The following is a 21,266-nucleotide window of genomic DNA, read 5'->3' as shown; positions in this document are numbered from 1 at the left end:
TCACTTCACCTCCTTCCCTGCTCCCCCACCCCCCGCCCCCCTAACATACACACACACACACCCCTCCTCCTCCTCCACCCCGCCTCAGGCCCCTCCCGCCGCTGCGGAGCCGAGCCGAGCCCGCCCCACGGGCACCGCACCGCCCCGGCCCCGCCCGCCGCGGGATCGGCTGCGCTCGGCTCCGTCCGGAACGCGCTCGGCAGCGCTCCGCTCAGTTCGGCTCTTTCCGGAACCCGCTCGGCTCTCTTCGGCTCCGTCCGGAACGCGCTCGGCTCGGAACGCGCTCGGCTCCTTCCGGAACGCGCTCGGCTCAGTTCGGCTCTTTCCGGAACGCGCTCGGCTGCGCTCGCGGCGGCGGGGGCCCTGCAAACCCCTCCCCCGCCCCGGCCGCCTCCCGCTGGCCCCAAAACACCAGCGGAGACCGGGCCATCCCGGGCCAGTTTCCTTCTCAAGGCGGTAAAGATCTCTCAGCTGCTGAACTCCGCGCTCGGGAGCTGCTCCCGGGGCCTCATCACGGAATCATGGAATGGTTTGGGTTGGAAGGAACCTCAAAGCCCATCCTGCTGCACCAGGGTGCTCCGAGCTTCCTCCCACCTGACTTGGAACACCTCCAGGTTCCATCGGAGTCCTCAATCGGGGATAAACAGATTGAAACCCCTCCGTGTTCCCCTCTAAGAGCGAAGGAGCTGCCCGCCAGCCCCGGTGCGAGGCCTGCGCTACCGTCAATCTCACCCGTCTCGTGTGTGGAGGCCCCCCCGGGGAGGGGCTGCTTTAATTAACACCCACTTGAGGATTCTTTCTAAAGAGCAGGGCCCTTAGCACGCAGCGCCAAGGTCAGACCCTTCTCCCCGCGGCTCATGCACAGCCTCGGCGCCCCCCGCCTCGCTGCAGCTCTGGTACCGGGGAGCGCAGCCCGCTCTACACCTGCGCGGCTCTAAACGTAGTTTATTCACAGCTTCAAGCATTCCCCGGCTCGCTGCGGCTCCGGTACCGGGTGAGGCAGCCCGGCCTGAGGGCCGCCTCACGCCTGAGGGAGCCTAAACGTGGTTTATGCACGGCCCCGTTCCTGGCAGCGCCGGTACCGGAGCGGCGGGGCCCGCGCCGGCCGCCCGCGTCGCGCCCCGATGACGTCACGGGCGGGTTACGAGGGGGTGGGGCGGAAGGGGCGGGGCTTTCGGGGCGGCGATTGGCCGAGAGACCGGAAGTGGCGGGGGGCGGGGGCCGGCGGAGCGGCGTGGGGATGGCGGCGGCCCGCGGCTGCCCCCCGGCGGGCTCCGGGGACCGCGCCCTGGCCGAGCTGCTGCTGGAGTTCTCCCGGGCTCAGTACCGCGCCAAGGACGGCGGCGGCGGCGCCGCTGCCGCTAAGGTGAGGAGGGGACCGGGGACCGGGAACCGGCGGCGCGACGGGCTCGGGCGCTGAGCGGTGTCTGTGCGCAGGTGGAGCGGATCGAGCGGCGGTGCCTGGAGCTCTTCGGCCGCGACTACCGGTACAGCGTGATCCCCAACGCGCACGGCGAGGTCTGCGCCCACTACCCCCGGCACATCGTCCTCCTGGAGCGCGACGCCAGCCGCGACCCGTAAGGATCCCGGTGCCCCCCCGGTCCCGCTGACAGCGGTGGAGGCGCGTTAGGCTTCTGCCCCGGGGGAAGCTCCGCAGCCGTGCGACTAATTATAGCGGGCGGTGTCAGCCGCCGGGCACGCCGCTCCCGGGGCCCCTCGCTGCTCGCCGGGGCGGCGCCTGCTCCCCGAGGCTCCCGGGACGGGAGGGTTGCGAAAGAAGCGGCTGCTCGGGGCAGCGAACGCTCCCTGCCCGCTGTCCGCCGGTGAACCCGAGCACAGTGCTGGGACCTTATGGCTGCAGCTGCCCCACGGGCTCGGAGAGCTCGCGGTGCTGGTGCTCGCCCCGTCTGGGTGAGGTGCCGTGCTGGGAGGCCTCTGCTCAGAGGAATTTTAGCCTGGAAAACATCTTGGGGCACGAGGTGGGAGCTGATAGGGGCCGGACAGGCAAGATAATCTTGACAGTGCTCTCACTGTGGTTCGTGGGTCAGCAGGTGCTGAGTTTTAGGGAGTTAATGAGAAACGCTTGTGGTTTAGTGCAAGTCTAAGCAAACGCGTTTCTGGACTTTGGCCCTGCAAGCTCAGAATTGTGTTCGTCTCACCTCTCGGTTGAGCACTGGCTGCTCCCTGCAGCTCTAGCGACAGCTTCTCAGTTTTGTTGTCCCTTCCAACAAAACATAATGTAATTCTGCAGTCTAAACTGTGTCTGTGCCAAGAGTAACACGTTCCAAAGGATTGTGATCCGAGTTCCCCTTGTGTCCAGCTGCTTTGCCTGAGGGAGGCAAACTGTCAGCTGCTGTGCTGGCAGGTGGGTTGAGTGCGGAAGGAGGGAGTCTTTGGAAAATCCCCCCAGCTGATTGTCAGGTGGGAGAGTTTCTGCTTAACAGTTAGAATAAATCAGAAAAGATTAAACCTCTTGCTGCAGAAAAGGGGGAAACTGAAGTCTGAAGCTGTAAATGTGGTTAGGAGTGTCTTTGGGGAAGAGAAACCGAGTGCTTCTGCTTTTTCTGCTCTTGCAAGAGGAAAGGGTGCTTACTTTTTCTGATGAGTATTCAAAACAAGTGTACGTGCATTCAGTGCCCTGTTTTCTTCTGGGACTTTTGCAAGCCAGCAGTGACAATTAGTGTTAAATACTTGTTCTTTCCAAGTCTTGACTTGCTGTCCCTGAGAGTCACAGAAACAGACTGCTCTTCCTTGTCCTTCCCCTCCTGAATTCTGGGTGATAATCTCTGTAAAAGCTGCCAGGTATTTTTTAGACAAATCCAATTTTTAGTTTCATCATTGTACTCTGTGGAGTAATTATGAAAGAGAGGCTGTTGCACTTCTTGCATTGCAGAACACAAGAACCTCTTCCTGAGTGTCTCTGGCTGCCTTTCATCTTTCTAATGTTTTTAATCAGCTGTTAAGATCTCTTTGAAGTGGGCAGGGTGCTTCACACCTTTGAGAACAGCAGGTTTGTTGGAAGCAGTTCTCACTTATTTTAACTCTGTGCTGCCCCATCAATTCTGCTGCTACAGCTGCTTCTGAGGAACCAGCAAAAATGGGTATTTTTAACTGAGATGGGTTTTCTGATCTGGGTTGTTTTGCAGCTGGGCAGCTGGGGGAAGAAAGGAAGTTGCTTCATCAAACTTTGCTAACAGTACTTTAAAATCCAGGCAGGTGCAGGAGGAAGTGTGAGGAATTTGCTGTGCTTCTTTGTCTATCAGCCAAGGTAGCTGTATGTCTCTTGGTCGTGTGCTGCTTGCCAGGAGCCACAGAAGGTGGTAGAGCACCTCTGACAGCCAGGAGCACCTTCCCTGCGCTCGGAGGACTCTGACATCCCCGTAGAAGGAGCAGGCAGGTGCTGCAGGGATGGAAACAGAGGTTCTTTATGGCAACCCAGAGAGTTGCCAAAACAGTTGCTTGCTATTATAGGAAGTGTTTCCCTTGCATTTAAAAAGGTGATTTCAGGTTTGGGGGCTGACTTGCTGGGGAGGGCTGAGGGGTTAACACAGAGGTGAGGTTGCCTGACCATATCTTCTGGACAGCAAACTTCTGAAGGTAAAAGTAAAACACACTAAAAATACCTGAAAGTCAAAAAAAGTAGTTAAGATACATGTAATTCCTTCCACTTCTTTCTCTGCCTTGTCCCAAGCACCCTTAATGACGTTCTTTCACGCTGCTTTTGAAAAGTGCTCTATTCTCTGAACCTTTTTCAGTAGATTTTACTCCTCCCTGTGCTGTGTTTAATCACTTGTCCCTGTAAGAGCCCTGTACACATTCTCCAGAGAAGCCTTTCCCCTCACTACAGTAGTCTCGGTCCAACTTGCTGTGTTTATCTCTAGCTCGTGTTTATCTTTAGCGTTACTGACGATGGCTCTTTGGATGAGAAGCTCCAAGAGCCTGTGCTCCAAGAGCACAGCCATGATGGATAGCAGGGCAGGTTTCCAGTGCGCGTGCAGGCATCCCAGGGAACAGGCACGGGAGCCTGGGAGAGGGGCTTATCTTTCCATGTCACCAGTGGAGCACTGGGCTTTTCTGTTTGCCAAGTGTCCTGAGTTCCTGCCAAGCTACTTGGACTCATTCCCCAGTGCTGTGATGCCTCTCTGGAGAAGCACAGTTAGTGTGCTGAGAGGTGAAACCTTGTCTCAGCTCCCCTGGGAGGTGCTTCTTTTACGATTTCTGATCTTCCAGGAATGAGGTTCTTGCTGAATCCCTTTCTCTGGACTTAAAAGCGGTGCCATAGAGCTATTCTGGTAACACCGTATTAAAGATCTTGATTCTTGCTGTATTTGCTTTTTCAAAGGAAACAAAGACAGCTGGAGCAGAGTGCAGGATGTCTCTCTTACTTGTGTGCATTCATTTAAAAACAACCTCATGACCACATAATCATAATCTCTCAGTTTCAGGACAGTTTGGTTTTGGGATTTATCCACAAATCATCTCAGACTGCTCACAGGCCATTCCTGCAGCACATGTTATTCACGTGCTGTCTGAGGAGGGAAAGCAGATTGCAGAGTGGAGCTCTTGGCTGTTTGCAGTGACCGTGATGAGTGGAGTTTGAGTTGTGTTGATCAGGCGTGTGCATCTCTTGCCTGCACGCAACCTCACATACTCCTGTGTATAGTACGTTGTGTTAGCATTTTCCCATCTTCGCATGTCCACATTTAAAGAGTCCCTCATGCCCACAACATTTAAAGAAGATTAGCTTGGATTCTTCTTATTTTAATTCTGGTATGTGTCAAAACTCTATGGAGCTGGACAGCCAAAATAGCTCTATATGTTGGGAAACATTGAAAAATCTCAGCCTCCACTATGAATTCTGAGAATGGAATCCTTTTTAAAAAAACAGTGTAGGATTTGAAGGTCTTGTTTGCTGTTTCCCTGCTTCCACTGGCACCGCTTTGGTTAATATTTTCCATAAACAGATCAATTTCCATGTTAATAATAGATTATTTTTTTTAATCCTTCCCAGAACAGCAGCTGCAGATAGGTTGCTCCACACACTCACTGATTCTGAAGCTTAGCAACTTTCTTGTAACTTCAGCATAAAGGTATTAATTTGTTCTTGGGCCAGCATTGTTCTCTGCCTTTAGGTTCTTCTCCCTCTCTGTTCTAAGTCCTCTCCTTCACTTGAATGCATGTATTGTTGCGTCCTCCCTTCGTCTGCTCTGCCACTCGGTCTGTGGTGGTTTCTCTTGCAGCATATGCTGTCCCCTGGCCATCCTGACCATCTTGCTGTACCTGATCAGGCATGGGTAGGTCACCAGAATCAGACACCTTATCTCAGCTGAGATCTTGCGCTGTGCACAGTAATGCTGGTGCTTCTCTGTCCCACTGGAGAATTTCCCGTGATCTTATTTTTCCCTTTTTTCAGACTTGCCATGTTGGTACCATATGGACATCCAGAGATCAACCAGTTCATCTAGGCTCTTCTACTGAGCTCCAGAGCCAGAAAGGGCTAACTGGAAATTCTTGTTAGTCATCTCTAAGTGCATGGCCATGCGGTTCTGTATTGCCAGACTTCATGTGGTCTCTGTTATGTCACTCAAGATGCTTTTCCAATTCTTATGGAAACTCCTAGTCCTCCCTGTGTTGACTGTGCCTCCTGAGGGTCTGTGTAGTTCAGAAGTACATTTGGATTCTTATCAGCTGTAGACTGGTATTTGGACAAATTACAGCAGTGTTAACTTGTTTCCAAAATATCTCCAACTTAGAATGTGTTTCTGGTTTAGCTTTAACCAGAAAACCAAACAAAATTGAGTTATGCAGATGCAGCTGCCACTAATGGAACAGCCCTGCTTAACCCCCTAGCTGATTTATGGGCAGTTGTCTAATTACCCAGAAACACGCATGCTCAAGTGACCAGAACTAAGGCTCATTGAGCCTTCAGGCTTTGATCCTCTATTTTATTTATTTCTGCTTGCAAAAATACCGCTGATAGATGATCCATTCTGATGGCGGTGCTGAGCTTTTTGGTGGGAAGATGGGGGGGAAAGCAGAACGTGTATTTTTGTAGACATTGGCTTACTCTAGTAGCCCTTCGTGTTAGTCCACGTGTTACTCTCTAGCAGAGCTTTCTGTCGGTACTCGTATTGCCACATGCTCGCTGTCATGTGCTGTGCAGCTGAATTTTTGAAATAAAGAGGAGGAGACAGAAAAGCGTCCTGTTGTGTAACAGCAGAAGCGGTTCTTAAAGAAGTGTCCTCTCACTTGCCAACTTCAGAGCTGCCTTCTAGGCAAAGGGGGTGGGGATGGCAGCCCAGGGTGTCTGCAGCAGCTTTGCTGAAAGATGTGTGAGAAGATGCTCTGTGTACTGAACTGAATCTCTGTCCACTAGGTTTGAGAGCCCTGTGCAGGTTGGCAAACTGCAGGACCTTATCAACCGAAGTAAGATGGCAAGGTGTAGAGGACGATTTGTGTGCCCAGTCATTCTGTACAATGGAAAGGTAAAAGCTTCTTAGATTACCTCTCTTAACTTAGAAAACTACCTCTCTCACTACTGTTTGAACCGTGCAGCCACATCTTCAGTCAGTTGTCACCTTTCCGAATGCAATAATAATCTGTTCTTATGCACAAGCAGGCAACTGGTAGTAGTAGATAGCATTCGCTGTCTAGGCTGCCTAAGTCATCTGTGTTTTACTCCTCAATGCCATGAGCGTTGCACCCAAGAGGTTACATTTTCTCCATATGTATGTCTCTTCTGAAGGACCAAAGTTATTTGGTCTTTGAGAGGGGGAAGACAGCTGTTGTCCCTTTCTGTTCTTTCCTCTTCCCAGCTGTGAGCCTCCACTTGAATAACTTTTCTCTTTAAAGTTCCCCTTGTCTGTTCCCTGTGGGGGCAAAGCTGCATAAATGGGCTTATGAATGTGAGAGCTTTTCTGCAAGGGGATCTATAAATAAGTGAAATTAGATTCATTTTTATGTGGATTACTTAAACTGTATTGCAGTGATCTTATTTGGAATTTCAGTAGCTTAATTCAGTTTTCTTAGTTCAATTTAGAAATGCTGTATGAGTGGCAAAATCACACCTGTGACAGTTTTAATCTAGCTTGACTGAAGCCACTGTTGGCTGAAGCTGCTGACCTTCTTTGCAGGTGTGAACTGCCTGGAGTCACACTGTGACTGTCCACAATCTTATCCACAGGAATGTGGAAATAAGGGTCAAGCAGGGTATTAACAGAGCACGGATGTTGCTAACTTGGCAGGAATTGACTGTATTAGTGAATTGGAGAACCAGAAATAAAAATGTGATTTAAAACCTAGCTACAGATAAAGGCACTTGGGACTTTGATGTGTTTGGAGAACTCGATCTGGACCAGGGTTGCAAGGGCACAGCTGAGAGGCAGTAGCTGTAGGCACTAGCCATGGCTGTGTAGCATAACAGCAAATGGGCCAGAGACCTGATAAGGGAAAGGCTCCTGGAGCATGTGAGATTAATAACAATATCTTCCTCCAGCATATTTGCAGATCGGCAACGCTGGCTGGCTGGGGAGAGCTCTATGGGCGCACTGGCTACAACTATATCTTCTCAGGTGAGTCAGGAGCCATTTGTTGTGGTCTGCCTGGTAAAGCTGTCAGTGTTGGGACAGTGACCTACGCACAAGAGCCAGCTCTTCCTGAGAGCTGGTGCAGAGCTCTAGCATAGACCTGCTTATACCAGGCCCTGCACAGTAGAGCAAAGACTGAAATCTCGTGTCCTTTTCCAAGGACCAGGACAGAGTGCCATAGCTTATAAGAAACAGTGACAGAAGAGCTTAAGGCTGAAAAGTGAGTTGTGGGACACAGGAAGACAAGTAGGGCAGGCCAAAAGGCTTCAGGGTACCAATTCCCAAATGTCGAGGGTGGCATTAATGGAAGAAAGAGGATAAGAACTTTCTTGGGTAATCATTTGGAATCAAATCCTGCTAATGGTGGCATATACTGGACTCCAGGGAAAGCTCTTCAATGGAGTATTTGGTGTCTGTAGTGTGGGAGCTGAAGCTTGGCTTAACAAAACTGTGTGTAGCACTATCACTCTGTCCTTCTGGCTCCCAGTAATGTGTTTGATCTGCCTAGGTCCTTTGTGATGACAAGGGAAGAGCGAGCTATATTAGAAAATGGGCTTTTCAGGAAGAGGAAATGTGGGGAACTATTGAGAGGAGTTGTATGGGGAGAAGGTGCCAAACCATGGCCTTTTTGGGCACATGCATATCTGGTCTAAACCAGCTCAATCCAACAAGCTTCACTTCTTAATGCCTTCGTTGCAGGGGGTTCTGATGATGCTTGGGCAGATGCAGAAGACATTTCAGAGGAAGATTCTGCATTTAGGTTTGTATGCATCGCTGGGATAGGGAAAAGGGAGTTTGGACCAAGGCTGACTGGCTTGGCCACTAAATTCTGGCCTTTCTTAGGCTGGGCTTTGAGTACAGGCTTGACATCAACACCAGGCCTGGATTCTTACTCTCCTTGCTTTTGAAAAAAAGAATCTTGAGTGTTGCCAGAGGGAAGGGCTGGAGCTGGGATTATACAGAGCCATTTAAAAAGGTGTTTGGCTTACACAGATGCATTTACTCCATTCTGAAAATACATCTACAGCCTGGAGAAATTGTTCTGTAGCTTATGTGTTTGTTGCAGCACAGAGGCGGATGTGGGAAGGGATCCTAAGCATGAAGTTCTCAGTATCAATTCATTACAGAGTCCAACTCTGACCTGTGGAGTCACGGCTTGTGCGATGCAGCTTATGGCTAGAAGCTGTTCGGGGAAGAACTGTGGCAGTGTTGTGCAGAGAATCAGACTCAACACTGTCAGTCTTTTATGCTTATCTGGCTTTGTCTTGTTCTGTCTTGCAGAAATGCAGACTCCCAGCTGTTTGACAAGGTCAGAGGACATGACATCAAGTTGCTTCGATACTTGTCTGTCCGATACATCTGTGACCTGATGGTGGAAAACAAGAAGGTGAAGTTTGGCTTGAAGTGAGTGTAGGTTCATTTGTTTTTCTGCAGGATTTGGATTGCAGCTGGTGTAGCCGTTACCTGTGAATTGTTATTGGGTGTGCACTCAGCGTCCTGGGAGCAGTCCCTGCAAGAGTACTGCAGCAGGGTCAGGTAGTTTATGCTGTAAAGAGGTTTTAGGCCAGAGCAAGCTGTATCTGGGCAAAAGAGCTGCTTTTATCTGACTTGCCCAGTCTGAGTAGGTTTTCTCTGTGGAGCTTATGGTGATGTGACAGTCGCCCCTTCAGAAAGGGGAGAGAAAAGGAGCCTTCTGCTTGTGTATAGGAACAGAGGGAGATGTTTCTCCTGGTATTCCTTTCAGAGGAAAACTTGAATGGTTTTGAGCTATACCTGTTTATTTGGATGTGTTGAGTATCTTCTGCCGCTGCTCACTACTGTGTCAAGTCATTGTGCAGGGAGATGTGACAGGTTGCTTTTTGGGTGCTGGTATCTCTGTGAAACATGCTTTACAGATGCCTGCTGTTTTCCTCTTGTCCTGTGCAGTGTGACGTCTTCTGAGAAGGTGGACAAAGCTCAACGTTATGCTGATTTCACGCTTCTCTCCATCCCATACCCAGGTACAGGACTGATGTCCAGAGGGACTCCCAAGGGACAGGTGACAATCCGTTTCTGGGAACTGGGAACTATCTGCGTGTGTGTGTGGTGAAATGACCGTGGCTGGCTGAACGTTTCCTGTGCTCCCCCTGGAGAGAAGCTTTTTTAAACTGAGAACAGTGCAACGAATCTGGATGCTGTGAGTCAGTGTTAGGCACTCTTTGAGGTGGCAAAATAATTTCCTAGCAGTTCTGCTTAATTCAAGTGCAGATCAAAAAGTCCCAGAGGTGGAGCTGAGGTTAAGATGGCCTTTGACACTCCTGCAACTCCAAACTGCTACTTGATGCAAATTACATATCTTGCTCTGTGTTATGTAAAAACCCAATTCCTAAGAGTATTTCCTAGTCCTAGTGTTCCAGGGCACTGCTGTAAGATGCCCACAGAAGTTTTGACTGAGATGCAGGCCACTCTAGCCCATCTGCCTGACTATATTAGTCCCTGTACCTAGCAACAACTGCTGGGTCACTTGCTGCAGTCTTAAAGCTGAGCTGAATATTGCTGCCTGCCTGCTGATCTTGGGCTCGGTGATAGGATTGGACGTGAGAATGCTGTGCTTGGGGTCTGCCTGCAGGAAAGGACGTTTCTTTCTCCCTTGTGCACAAAGAAAAGGAGAGGAGGAAAAGAAACCCAGAACTGTTGTGGGTAATCCAACCCCAGATTTTCCTTGATTGTAGTTGTTGCCCTTAAACACGTTTCTTTTAAAAAAATTCGGTTCGTACAGAAATTAGTGACAATTCAGAGGAGCTGCATTAAAATTTGTGTTGAGTTTGCTACGTGGATTGCAGAGGTGGACAGAAATAAGAGTGTAATGGTTTTGGGAGCATGTGGCTCAGGTTTATGTTGCTGCCGTATGCCTCATTAAGCTTAGACCATGAGAAAGAGCATACACAGGTCTTTTGCAGGGTTTGTAAAGAACGAGGGAGAAGCAATTCTATCGAGTTAAGGTATGGAGCCGTTACTGTGTGAGGATGTAGATGTTGTAGGCAGTATTCAGTTATCATCCTTATGCCGTCTGGGACAGCTGCTACCTTTTAGCAGCTCTTCATTGCCATGCTAGAGGTAAACCTTATAAAACTGGCAACTCTCCCTGTAGATGCTGCCTGATTTCAGCAGTGCTGGTCCGGAGGGGAATGCTGTCATTCCGTTAGATCTAAGGCAAACACATCTAAGGATCAGCAGTCCCTCTAGTGACTGCCCAAATGCCATGATTTGTTCTTACTGTTTCTAGGTTTGCATGGGAAGAATTTCTGTGTTATAATTTGTCTCTAAAGCTTTTCTGACATCTTGTTGTCTTAGCTGAGTGAGCCAGTGTCCAGATGTGATTGTCTAGGGTGAAAGAGTTAGGTTAAAATGGGGTGTCTGTAGAAGCTTTTGTGCTCTCCACTGCAGAACCCTCTTTTTCATTTTACCGGCAGTTGGCATTTGTGGATGCCCATTCTTAACTGCCATAATCCCCCATTCTTTGCTTTAAGCCTCTGTTTAAATGGAGTTAAATCGCAACTGACAGGTTGCTTCCTGACTGTGTTTTTGAGGGTGAGTCCTGTCCCTGTATAAAGATTTTTTTTTCACCATTGGGGTTACCTGTGACTTGCAGGATTGGGTTAATTGCCCGTGTTCAGTGCCTGGCACAGGGCTGTCTTGATAACGTGGGCACCGTGGCACTGCTGGGGGATACGCAGTACATTGGGAGAGGTGTTTCGTATGGCTTGCAGGCAGCTGCAGTGCTAATGGTGCTGTTCAGCTGTGACTAAGTGACTGCAGTTTGCAGCAGAGACTTCAAATAGTTGTTTGAGAAGAACGGTGCCAAAGGACAAACATCAGGAGGGGAGGGCTTGGGGGAAGCCTTGGAAGTGGTTATGTACCTGCTTCCTTCTGATAGGGCAATTCACTTATTAGAAAGAGGAGACTTAAATGTGAGAGAACTCATAGCTGCTTCCAACAGAGCCCTTTCTTGTTACCTGCAGCAGACGCCCTGTGAAAGCTGGCTTTCCTCAGGGCTCTGCCAGTACCTTCTTTTGCTAGTTCCTTCTCCTTCAGCATGCCAGGCTGATGCCTTAGATCTGTGCAAAAGGCAATGGCCCTGGAAAGCATAGCTCTTGTTTAGGAAAGAATGAAATCAGTCCCTCGAACTCTACATTTGCTGCATGTCTGTAGTTTGCCCTTTGCTGTATGAGTGTGTTTACTGCCGAGTGCTCTGGGTTGTTGCTGCTGGGAGGCTGTGCTGCACACCATACTGATAATTACTGCTCTTCTCTTCCTGCAGGCAGCAGTTTTGTTTGGTGCTCTGGAGCCTGAGGCTGACAGCACTTCCAGTCCCTCAGGGCACTTCAGTTGTTAGATATTGGTTAGCTGAACAGTTGTTTGTTATCTCTCTTCTTGCAGGCTGTGAATTTTTTAAGGAGTACAAAGACCGGGATTATACAGCTGAAGGTCTGATATTTAACTGGAAACAGGTATGTGGGTGTTAAAAAATGGAGAACTGTGGGCTTTACTGGGCTTAATTCTTGCCTTAACAGTTCCTGAGTGATGGTGTGTGCGTTATGTGGATCACAAGGAAGAAACCAATAAGACAAACACAACAGATAGTGATTGTACTAAATCATTCATTATAAAGTTTGTGTGTAAAATAAATGAATTGTTATCATCAAGTCCAGGATGCTTGCACTCTCATGGGGAGTATGGGTTGCTCCTGTTTTTGAATTTGGTATCTTATTGATAGGCTCTGTTCTCAGTTGTTTTCATGTTCTGTCTCCTGCTGAGGGGGGTGGTTGAGTGGAGCAACGCTACAGGAATTCAGACACAAACGTGCCTTGTCCCTGGCTTTCACTGCTGGGAGCACAGAAAAGCTTCTCTTGTCCACAAGTCCCTCTAAGTGGCTATGAGTCAGTTCTTACCACTGCTGGTTTTTGCATTCAGAGATGCTTTGCTGAGATGCTTTCTTCTAGATGCACCATTTGGCATTTATTATTTTATTTTCTTTCTGGAACTCGCTGCCTTCAAGTCAGAGCTTTTCTCTGACCAGTTGTGCTTGTTTTTTTTTGCAGGATTACGTAGATGCTCCATTAAGTATCCCAGCCTCTCTGACCCAGTCTCTGAACATTGATTGGAGCGAGTACCAGGTGAGCAAAGCAGGCATCTCTGTGGGAGGTCAGGGACTCAGTCAGAAAGGATCAGTAAAGACCTGAAGTCTGACTTGCTCCTCTTGCCTTAATCTGTCTCACTTCATACTGCCCCAGTGGGAGGGGGACTGCAGACTGTCTGTTCAGAATAGCAGTGGAAATCCTATGCCCCAAAACTCTGTGGCTTGGTGTTTCCCGAAGCAGCTGACTGTAACATCAAATCTCTTTCTGCAGCTTACAACCCATTAGGGAGATGTCGCTAACGAAGGTAAGGAACGTGCCAGCAAAAGGAAAACAGTATTGCTCACAAATTTATCCAGGCACATGCCTGCAGTGGGCAGGCTTAGCTTGCTGTGGAGAGTTTTGAGAAAGGTCAGACTTCTTTTATGTGAGCAGAAGCCAAGTGACCAGGCACCTTCTTCATGGGTGTACCCGTCCTGTGAGAGTGAAGTGGAAAATTCTAATTGACCATAGCATGTCTCCATTCCTTATTACCATGACAGCCTTGCAAATGATAATTGAACTCTTATGTTTGCCTGGGCTTCAAGGTTTACCTTTATTTATAGCAGGGAGCATCACCTTATACTGCTGATTAGGGTGCTCTATTTCACTCGTCAGCGGATTTACCATTCCCCCCAGGTTCTGTGGTGATTGGTCCTGCTGGAGCGTGTCGTGCTCCTATGCTCTGTGTCTGGAAGCACCAGAGAACTGGCAGAGCTCCCTGTGCTGGGCCAGTGTTTATCAGTGATGTAAATAATGTTTAAGTGCCAGCATAAGCAGAATCGCAGAAAAGTAGCTCGCAGTGTTGAAGCAAAACTAATGGGACCACAGCTTGTTTATGCCTAGAAACTTGTTCACTGGAATACTGAGCAGCCAGTATTTTAAAAAGGATACTAAACATTGAAGAAGGTGCAAAAAATAGATGTAGAACTGATCTGTGGACTGGAGAAGGAGCTTCACTTAAAGCTGATGTTCTCAATCTGTTTAGGTAATCATGAAAGTGATTGAGGATTGACTTGATTAATGTTTAAGTGCGTTTGCAGGAATAAAATACTAATTCTAAAGCACTCTTGAGTCCAGGCTAGAAGAGCTGCAGAGGGAGCAGTATCTGCAGCCTGCAATCAGACCTTCAAATAAGGGACAGCCATCTTTCTTGTTAATTTTGAGGATGGTCTCTTGGAATATGTTGCCAAAGGAACGATGAACTGTCACCCCTAGTTAAGGTGCTTCTCTGTGCAGAGATGTCACCAAGTGCAAGCTTCAGGCTTTTTATGGAGCAACTGTACAAAACTTTCTGGTTTCTGATGAAACTGGATGACCAGATGATTCCTTCTGGCATAAACACAAGATTGGGTTGAATTGGGCAGATAAAAGGCTTTGGAAGGATGTGTTTTTCTGCCCGGGGCTGAGTGCGTCCCCCATTTCCCTGTGCTTTTGTTGCTGTGCTGGCTTTGTGGCAGGGAAATATGTTCTTTGTCTGACAGTAGTCTTACGTGTGGTTACATGCACATGTGCACACATGCAAGCAAGCACACAGCGAGTGTTCTTTTGCTAGCGGTGAGATGTCACTTATACCATTAACACTGTCACAATGAAACATGTGGCCTTTTCCTTGCCACTGCTATCTCCCATTCCTTGAGCTAGTCTGCCTCTGCTGAAATGCCTTGCATCTTCTCAAGATCAACAGTGGCACGCTTGAGGTTGTTGTGATGTTTTTTACTTGCATTTCTTGTAGAGCCAGAAGGTGTCTTGAGTTCAGAGCCCTTCTGTGGTACTTCTGCTGCTTGGAAGTTATTGCCGAAGTCCAGTGCCTCCAGTCTGGAGCAGCTGGTTTGGCTCCACAGGCAGCCTGCTGGGGCCGTTGACGAGGGCCAGAGAGTTTGGGGCAGAGTGCTTGGATTGTGGGAGCAGCCTGCTGACCTTGGCCTGTACCCCATCATGCTCCTCGCATCACGTACACAGCTGTAATGTGGCTGCTGAGCTGCTTGGTGAAGCGCATGTGTTGGGGGGAGGGCTGCAGAACTGGGTCAGCGCTCTGCAGGTGTTTGCTGGCTCACATCAGTCTCTCCTAGCATGGACTGCTTGGAGCTTTGGGATTGCGAGCAAGCAGGTTCTGTGTTGGCCAGGCAGACAGGAGAGATGGTCTTTTCTTTTCCTGCCTGATCTGTCCCAAAGTGCCTTTTCTGGGGTATGGGAGGAGTAGTTAGAGGCACCAGGGGAGTCTGTTGCTTTGAGGAATAGTCCTGGGGTTCTTTCTGCTTCACTATTGTTCTGGGTAGAGAAGCCAGGAGCGTGGCAGACTCTGAGCTGCAGAGCAACCTTTTGCTGTGGGCAGACCCTTACCATCAATGTTTCTCTTTCTGTATAGAGCTGGGACCTTGTGCAGCAGACACAGAACTACCTGAAGCTGCTGATCTCCATCATCAATAGTGATGGTAAGGCAAACTCTCTTCTCCCAGCAGTCTAACTGGAGCAGTTGCTTTCTCCAGAAGAACAGCTGATGGTATTAGTGTCACCATTGATCAGCTCCCAATAACCAAAAATTTATGGAGTTTCATTTCTCTTCCTTCTAAACTGGGTGATGGTCCTGACATCTCAGGGCTCCAGTTCCTCTCTTAGAGAGGGACCTAGCTTATCCCTTGACGACTCTCTTCTCCCAGGGGTGGAGTGGTGTCTGAAAACTTTAGCTAAGTTTTACTGCTTTAAAGCTGAAGAGAACAAACGTTTGTTCCTCTGCTTGCTGGCTCTTGCTCTTTATTTGCTGAACATCTGTGTCTTGTCCCCTGAGATCTCATTAGGTGCTTATTTAAAAGCCCCTTCCATCCTCTGTCATCACAGCCACCCCAACTCCTCAAAGGGCACGTACTGCTCTGTCTTGGCATTGCTTTCCCTCTAAGCACTGTGACTTTGTACCTCGCCCTGCTGCATAGATGGAGCCATGGCTGGCTCTGGCAGCAGAGCCAACTGCAGACTCTTCTGCAGGTGTTACATTGGGACACACTGTGAGTTTTCTGCAGGGCACAGGAGTGCTGCCCAGTGCGTGCTTCTGCTCCACGTGTATCAGTAGGAAGGTTGAAGAGACTGAAAAAATGTTCAGTTGGAGCAGGTCTCTCTGTGGGGGTAGATTGTGGTAGTGGGCTGCAGCTGGGTAGGTCTGTGTTCTGGGTAGTAAAGTGATGTTCATATCTAGTGATTTCATGTCTTGAGCAGCTGTCAGGACCAGGACAGCCCATCAGCTGGAGCTGCTGACAACCCAGGGCACTCTGAGCCCTTTGTTGGCGGCTGTATTCAAGGCAAAATGTTCTGGCTTGGTGGCTGAGCCCTGCTGTTGAGCCCAGGCAGTGGGGATGGAAGGCAGTTTGTTGGTACAGATTTGCCATAAAGAAAAGCCATTGCTGCTGTTACAACGCCCTTGTTTTGTTTTTCCTCTCCTTGGTACCCCTGCCTTGAACAGATGACAGCGGTCTCCTGGTGCACTGTATATCCGGCTGGGATCGAACTCCTCTCTTCATCTCCTTATTGCGCCTCTCCTTATGGGCTGTGAGTACCTGGCTGACCTGCCCTGCTTCTGGGGATGGTTGCTTGGAGGGTGAGTGACTGTTTCACCTGGAAGAGGAGGTGGAGCAGTTCATGTTCTTTTTGACCATCTTGGCTTTGGAGAGGGTATGGGTTTGCTTTGATGTGGAGCCCAACGTGCTATCTTGCCTTTAAACATGGTATCACAGGCAGGCAGAGCAAGCTGGGCATCTTGGATCACCGTGACATTTTTCAGTAGACTGAATTGCCAAGTCCCGATCCCCAGGGCTGCTGCCTAGAAGCTGTTCTCATTTGCTTTGCAGGATGGGCTGATCCATGCATCCCTGGAGCCGTCTGAGATTCTCTACCTGACAGTGGCCTATGACTGGTTTCTCTTCGGGTAGGCACACTAAGTTTTACTTGCACATGCATCCCAGCCCTTGGAGACTTCTTCCTTGCTGTGGTCATCTTTGGTGTTTGCTCACAGCCAAAGACGGGCGTGGGGCAGTTCCCATTGAGCTATGACAAGAGGGACTGATGCCTTGTTTTTTTATCTGGAGGCTTAGGCATCTGGCTGTTCTTGGCAGCGTGTGTTCTGCTGATTCTGGCTTCCAGCAAGTGACAGAGCTTCCCTTGCTTTCTTTCCAGGCACATGCTAGTGGATCGACTCAGTAAAGGGGAAGAGGTGAGTGTCTGGTCTGGGGCAGTGGCTGAGCACTGCTTTTTGTTCTCAGGGTGATTGTTTACAGTGGCAACTGCCATCTTCTGGTGGTATCAGTGGTCTGACTGGGCTCTAAAAACATTGTTCAGGTGCTGGAAATACGAGGTAGGAGCCTTGCCTTGTCACCTCCCAAAGCATAAGGTGTGAGAAAGCTTTTCTCTTGGCCTGCAGTTTGGTTGGTGGGTGTCAGTCCTGCCAGTTCCCCTGCAGTGCCGTTAGTGTTCAGGCTTTCTGGTGAAACGGTGCTAGGACCTGCTGTTCAGCTCGGTGAGCTGAGATGCTGAAGACTTGCGACTCCTGGGAGCTTGGAAATAAAGCTGTATGGTTTTGTGTGCTTGTCCTGAGTACCAGCCCTCCTGCCTGGGCAATGCAGCTGGATGTGTTTTGCATGTCATCGCAGGCTCGTGGAGGAGCAGCTTGTGCTGGTTCTGGCATGTGTCTTTGGCAGAGTGTATCTGCAGGTGCACAGATGAGGCTGGGAGGCAGTTAAGATTATTGGAACTAATTCTCTTCAAATATTTCACTGTTTAACGGCAAAAAATTATTGCTGTGACTGTAGTTGTACTGCACTGCAATATCGTTTTTGGATAGAAATAAGGAGGTGAGGAGTATGTCTAACCCTGTTGCTAATCCCCTGCTTCTCAGGGTCTCACTACGGAATTCCCTGCGTTACAGCTGGGACCCTGCCCTATTTTCCATCTTTCACGGGTCCAGGAACACTGTATTAGCATCGTTCCTCCCATTCATTCCTTTCCCAAAGCTCTGCTTGGCCAAGGGCAGAGTTAGTAGCTGGAACAGGAGAGGGGGTGCCAGGCTGCCTCTAGCCCCCTCCCTGCTCCCCAGTTTAGGGGGAGAAGGGCTCAGCTCTGTGCAGGAGGCTGGGATGGCAGCGGCACAGCAGGGGAAATGCTGCAGAGTGTACCGGTGCATGGCAGGGCATGAGCTTGGGATCGCAGGTGCTGCGGGTACCGCATGCTTCCAGGTGCGATATAGGTGGAGCCTGTGGCTCTAACCCTGCCAGTGCTGGTGGGTTTGCTGCTTACCTGGGTGTCTAAGCAGCTGCTGGGGGACATCTCTTTTCCATTCTGCACTGATGACATAAGTACCTGCCGTGTGCTTGTGGTATGTGTGCAAAGCATTGATAAGGAGAATTGTCGTACACATTCATTACTGGGCCTTCCCGTGGCAGGGAACAGAGGGTCAGTGTAATATGTAAGAAATGGCCCAGGATGGGATGGTGGCAGCCCGTGGCACATTGGAGGCTGGTAGCTGCAGATTTCTTGCTATCTCCTTTGTGCCAGCACCTCCCCACCAAGATAAGAGGCTGCATGGAGCCTCAGGTTCATTCCTGAACCACTCTTCTTTCTCCCTTTGCTCAGATTTTCTTTTTCTGCTTCAATTTTCTGAAGCACATCACCTCTGAGGAGTTCTCTGCTGTGAAGTCGCAGAGGTAAGGAGCCTGTGCCTGCTGCTGCTTGGCCTGCAGAGCCAGGGAGCTTGTTAGTGCTGTTCCTTTGGGGAGATGGAAGCCCTGGTGCCCTGGCCCAGTTTTCTTTAATTTATTCTGCACTCTGAAGGCTGCAAAATGGGGCCGAGGCTTGTGAGGTGCCATGTTGTGCTCTGAAAAACTGTCCATGCTGAAATGTGCTCTCTGCTTAATGACTGTCCGTGGCTGCTTTAGTACGGATGAAGCCAGAGGTGTGTGCTCTGGCTCAAGCAGGCTGTTCAGCAAGCTCCATCCGGCACTGCAGCTGCAGCGGGAGCCGTGTGGCTCATTTTTAGCAGAGCACTAAGCATTAACCCTTTCCTGTTCCAGGGGGAGTAGAAAGAAACAAAGCCCACCTTGCAGACTCTGAATAAACATGTCTGCCTGCAGCCTGTTGCCACTCTGGAAGCATGAGGGGTGTGGGCTGGGACTGTTAGGAGAGTTGGATGCAGCACACTGGCCCCATCCCCTCTCCTCTGCCCCTGCAGAGCTAAACCCCACTGCTCTGATCCAGTGTGTGCTACAGAGATGGGGCTGTGGCCAGCCTCCATGCAGCCGTGAAGTGTGGTTGAGGTAACTTTGTCCTTTCTTCCCCAGAAGGAAGAGTTTGCCGCCTGGTTTCACCCTTGAGGAGATCTGCATGCTCAGTGAGTGGCGCTGCCAAGCATCAGCACCCCTGGGTGCTGGTAATGGTTGATTGCTTGGGGGCTGGGGTGACTACAAGTGGATGTGCTGCCCTGACAAGAGCGCAGCTGCAGGGCAAGTGAGAGATGTATTGCTTAAAGATAGAGAAAGCAAGCAAGACCAAGCTGGCCTTCAGGTAGTTATGTGTTCTTTTCTTCTAGAGCAGAGAGACCGAGGCAGCACCACAAGTCTGAGCAGCGACTTCTCCCTGGGGATGGAAAGTTCTCCTGGAGCAGCTGCTGGGAGCTTCACCTATGAAGCAGTGGAGCTGATGCCAGCAGGAGCACAGACTCAAGCAGCATGGTGAGGAGATAACTGCTCAGTGGGCTGCAGAGCAAAAGGGACAGGCTCTGAACACAGGAAAAAAGATATTTCTGAAGTCCCTTTCCCTATGGGTTTGCCCTCTGTGGCATGTGTTCCTTACAGCAAAGGAACAAATCTAGCTTTGGAGGCTTTGCTGCAGCTTGTGCTGAAGAGCTTCTGCATGAAAAACTAGAGACCACCTCACTTTAATGACTGTGTCAACCTTCTGTGGGAATGCTCTAAAGTTTGTACCCTGATGAGAGTAAAGCAGCTTTGTCTCATTTTCACCAGCTTCGCTGTTAAACTTCATCCAGAAAAGATTTCATTACTTTTAAAAGATGGTTCCAAACTACCAGAAAAATTACATTTGGCAGCAGCCTCCCCAGGAATATGTGGAGACAAAGTTTAGCTGCCCTAAAATGAAGCTTTATCAGGTTATGGAAGAGATTGTACGGGGGAGTGTCTGCAGTTCCTGGAAGGTGGGCTGGGTGGCCAAGAATCACCTCTAAACTTTAGCTACTTTTAGCATCATAAGGTGTGTGAACTGAAAGCAGGTGGCTGCTTGCAGCACTGCTTCGAGATACTTATGGGGGAAAGTATGAAATTCTCAGTGCTCCCTGTTGATAGGGGGTCACAGAGGACTCACCTGGGGGTGCATGTGGCTGTCTGGAAGCGAGGAGTCGAGAAGGAAGGTGTCTGGTGACTCTGCTGGTCTGGGACAGGCGTTATGCTTGCTTGTGGAGATTCTGGTGCTGTTTGGGGATTTCAGAACCTTTCTGTAGGGTTGCCCCTCTCAGTTTAATTTTTCTCTCCTCTCCCTCAGCACATGCGAAGATGCTGTTTTATATTGCAATTATTTTAAATTAAATCTAGGTTGTGCTGGAAGTCCTCTGGGACTGAGCCTGCAGCCATGCTAGTGGCAGCAGCCTTTCTAAAGCACATTGTGATTCAATTTATAAAATACTGAAGAGGGAAAAAGAGAATATTCCTGCAGAATCACAGAACGGACACAGGGAGAGCCCCAAACTGCATTTGCCAAGTGAGCAGGACAGAGTCCTCTTTAAACACACAGCACTTTCCTATCTGCAGCAAAGTGACTGCAGCAGGCAGAGAACAACTTCCCACTTGCCTGGCTACAGGGTGGTAAACTGGAAGCATTAACATTGCTCTGAGTGCTCAGGACATACAGACTAGATTTTTCAGCACAAAACCGACATCATAAAACGTGAAATGACCAGAGTATGCTGGAAGAGTTGTGCATGCTGTACTTGTGTGTATCAGGGCTTGATTTTGCGATGTGTTTTCTAACTCTGGTTTGCTTTCATTGCTGTTGGAGACATCAGGTTGTATTGGGGTTAGCTGCTGCTGCCACAATGATGTTTTGGGCCGGTGCTGTAGGCATGAGTGTGGGAAGGGAAGGCTGTGAGCCTTGCCGTGGCTGCTTAGTGGGGGGACTGGACACAGATGTCTTGCTGTGGGCTGTTGTTGCTGTGTCTGAGAACATACTGAGTGAGCTGGATTGTGTGTAGAGTGAGCGGGGAGAGGAGGGGATGTACTTCATTGTATTGTCCTGGAAACAGGTGGCCTCAAGGTGTTCTTGCAGGGGGGCTTTTGTTTTTTAGCTGTACAAGCCTGTTTCTGCAGGCTGTGCTTGGAGATGTTGGCAGCTATGAAAACATGAGATGAATAATGCTTGAAAGAGGCTGTAGTGTGATGTTTGAGGGTGGACACACTTCAAGAAGTGAAGAGAGGGTATCATGCTTCTCACTGTACAATGAGCCTGTCTCTTCAGCTGCACTTGCTGACAGTGCTAA

The 21,266-nt window shown here is 49.5% G+C and overlaps 1 protein-coding gene across 2 annotated transcripts in view; it reads left to right on the top strand.

The window, feature by feature from the left end:
• The first annotated feature begins 1,212 nt into the window (after window positions 1–1,212).
• MTMR14 (myotubularin related protein 14) overlaps window positions 1,213–21,266 on the top strand; it is a 31,984-nt gene continuing 11,930 nt past the window's right edge. For both annotated transcript variants that reach the window (XM_069865962.1, XM_069865961.1), the window contains exons 1-16: window positions 1,213–1,366; window positions 1,438–1,577; window positions 6,377–6,485; window positions 7,496–7,571; window positions 8,286–8,346; window positions 8,868–8,990; window positions 9,513–9,586; window positions 12,006–12,076; window positions 12,668–12,742; window positions 15,111–15,177; window positions 16,197–16,282; window positions 16,582–16,658; window positions 16,907–16,943; window positions 18,359–18,429; window positions 19,063–19,112; window positions 19,311–19,452. In XM_069865962.1, coding sequence (XP_069722063.1) covers window positions 1,241–1,366; window positions 1,438–1,577; window positions 6,377–6,485; window positions 7,496–7,571; window positions 8,286–8,346; window positions 8,868–8,990; window positions 9,513–9,586; window positions 12,006–12,076; window positions 12,668–12,742; window positions 15,111–15,177; window positions 16,197–16,282; window positions 16,582–16,658; window positions 16,907–16,943; window positions 18,359–18,429; window positions 19,063–19,112; window positions 19,311–19,452 — 1,385 coding nt within the window. In that variant the 5' untranslated portion in view covers window positions 1,213–1,240. The remainder of the gene's footprint in view (window positions 1,367–1,437; window positions 1,578–6,376; window positions 6,486–7,495; window positions 7,572–8,285; window positions 8,347–8,867; window positions 8,991–9,512; window positions 9,587–12,005; window positions 12,077–12,667; window positions 12,743–15,110; window positions 15,178–16,196; window positions 16,283–16,581; window positions 16,659–16,906; window positions 16,944–18,358; window positions 18,430–19,062; window positions 19,113–19,310; window positions 19,453–21,266) is intronic.

This window comes from Phaenicophaeus curvirostris, chromosome 11 (assembly GCF_032191515.1).
Source record: "Phaenicophaeus curvirostris isolate KB17595 chromosome 11, BPBGC_Pcur_1.0, whole genome shotgun sequence".
NCBI classification, from domain to species: domain Eukaryota; kingdom Metazoa; phylum Chordata; class Aves; order Cuculiformes; family Cuculidae; genus Phaenicophaeus; species Phaenicophaeus curvirostris.
The sequence above is the reverse complement of the archived record's forward strand: the minus strand, read 5'-3'. Positions and strand labels throughout refer to the sequence as shown.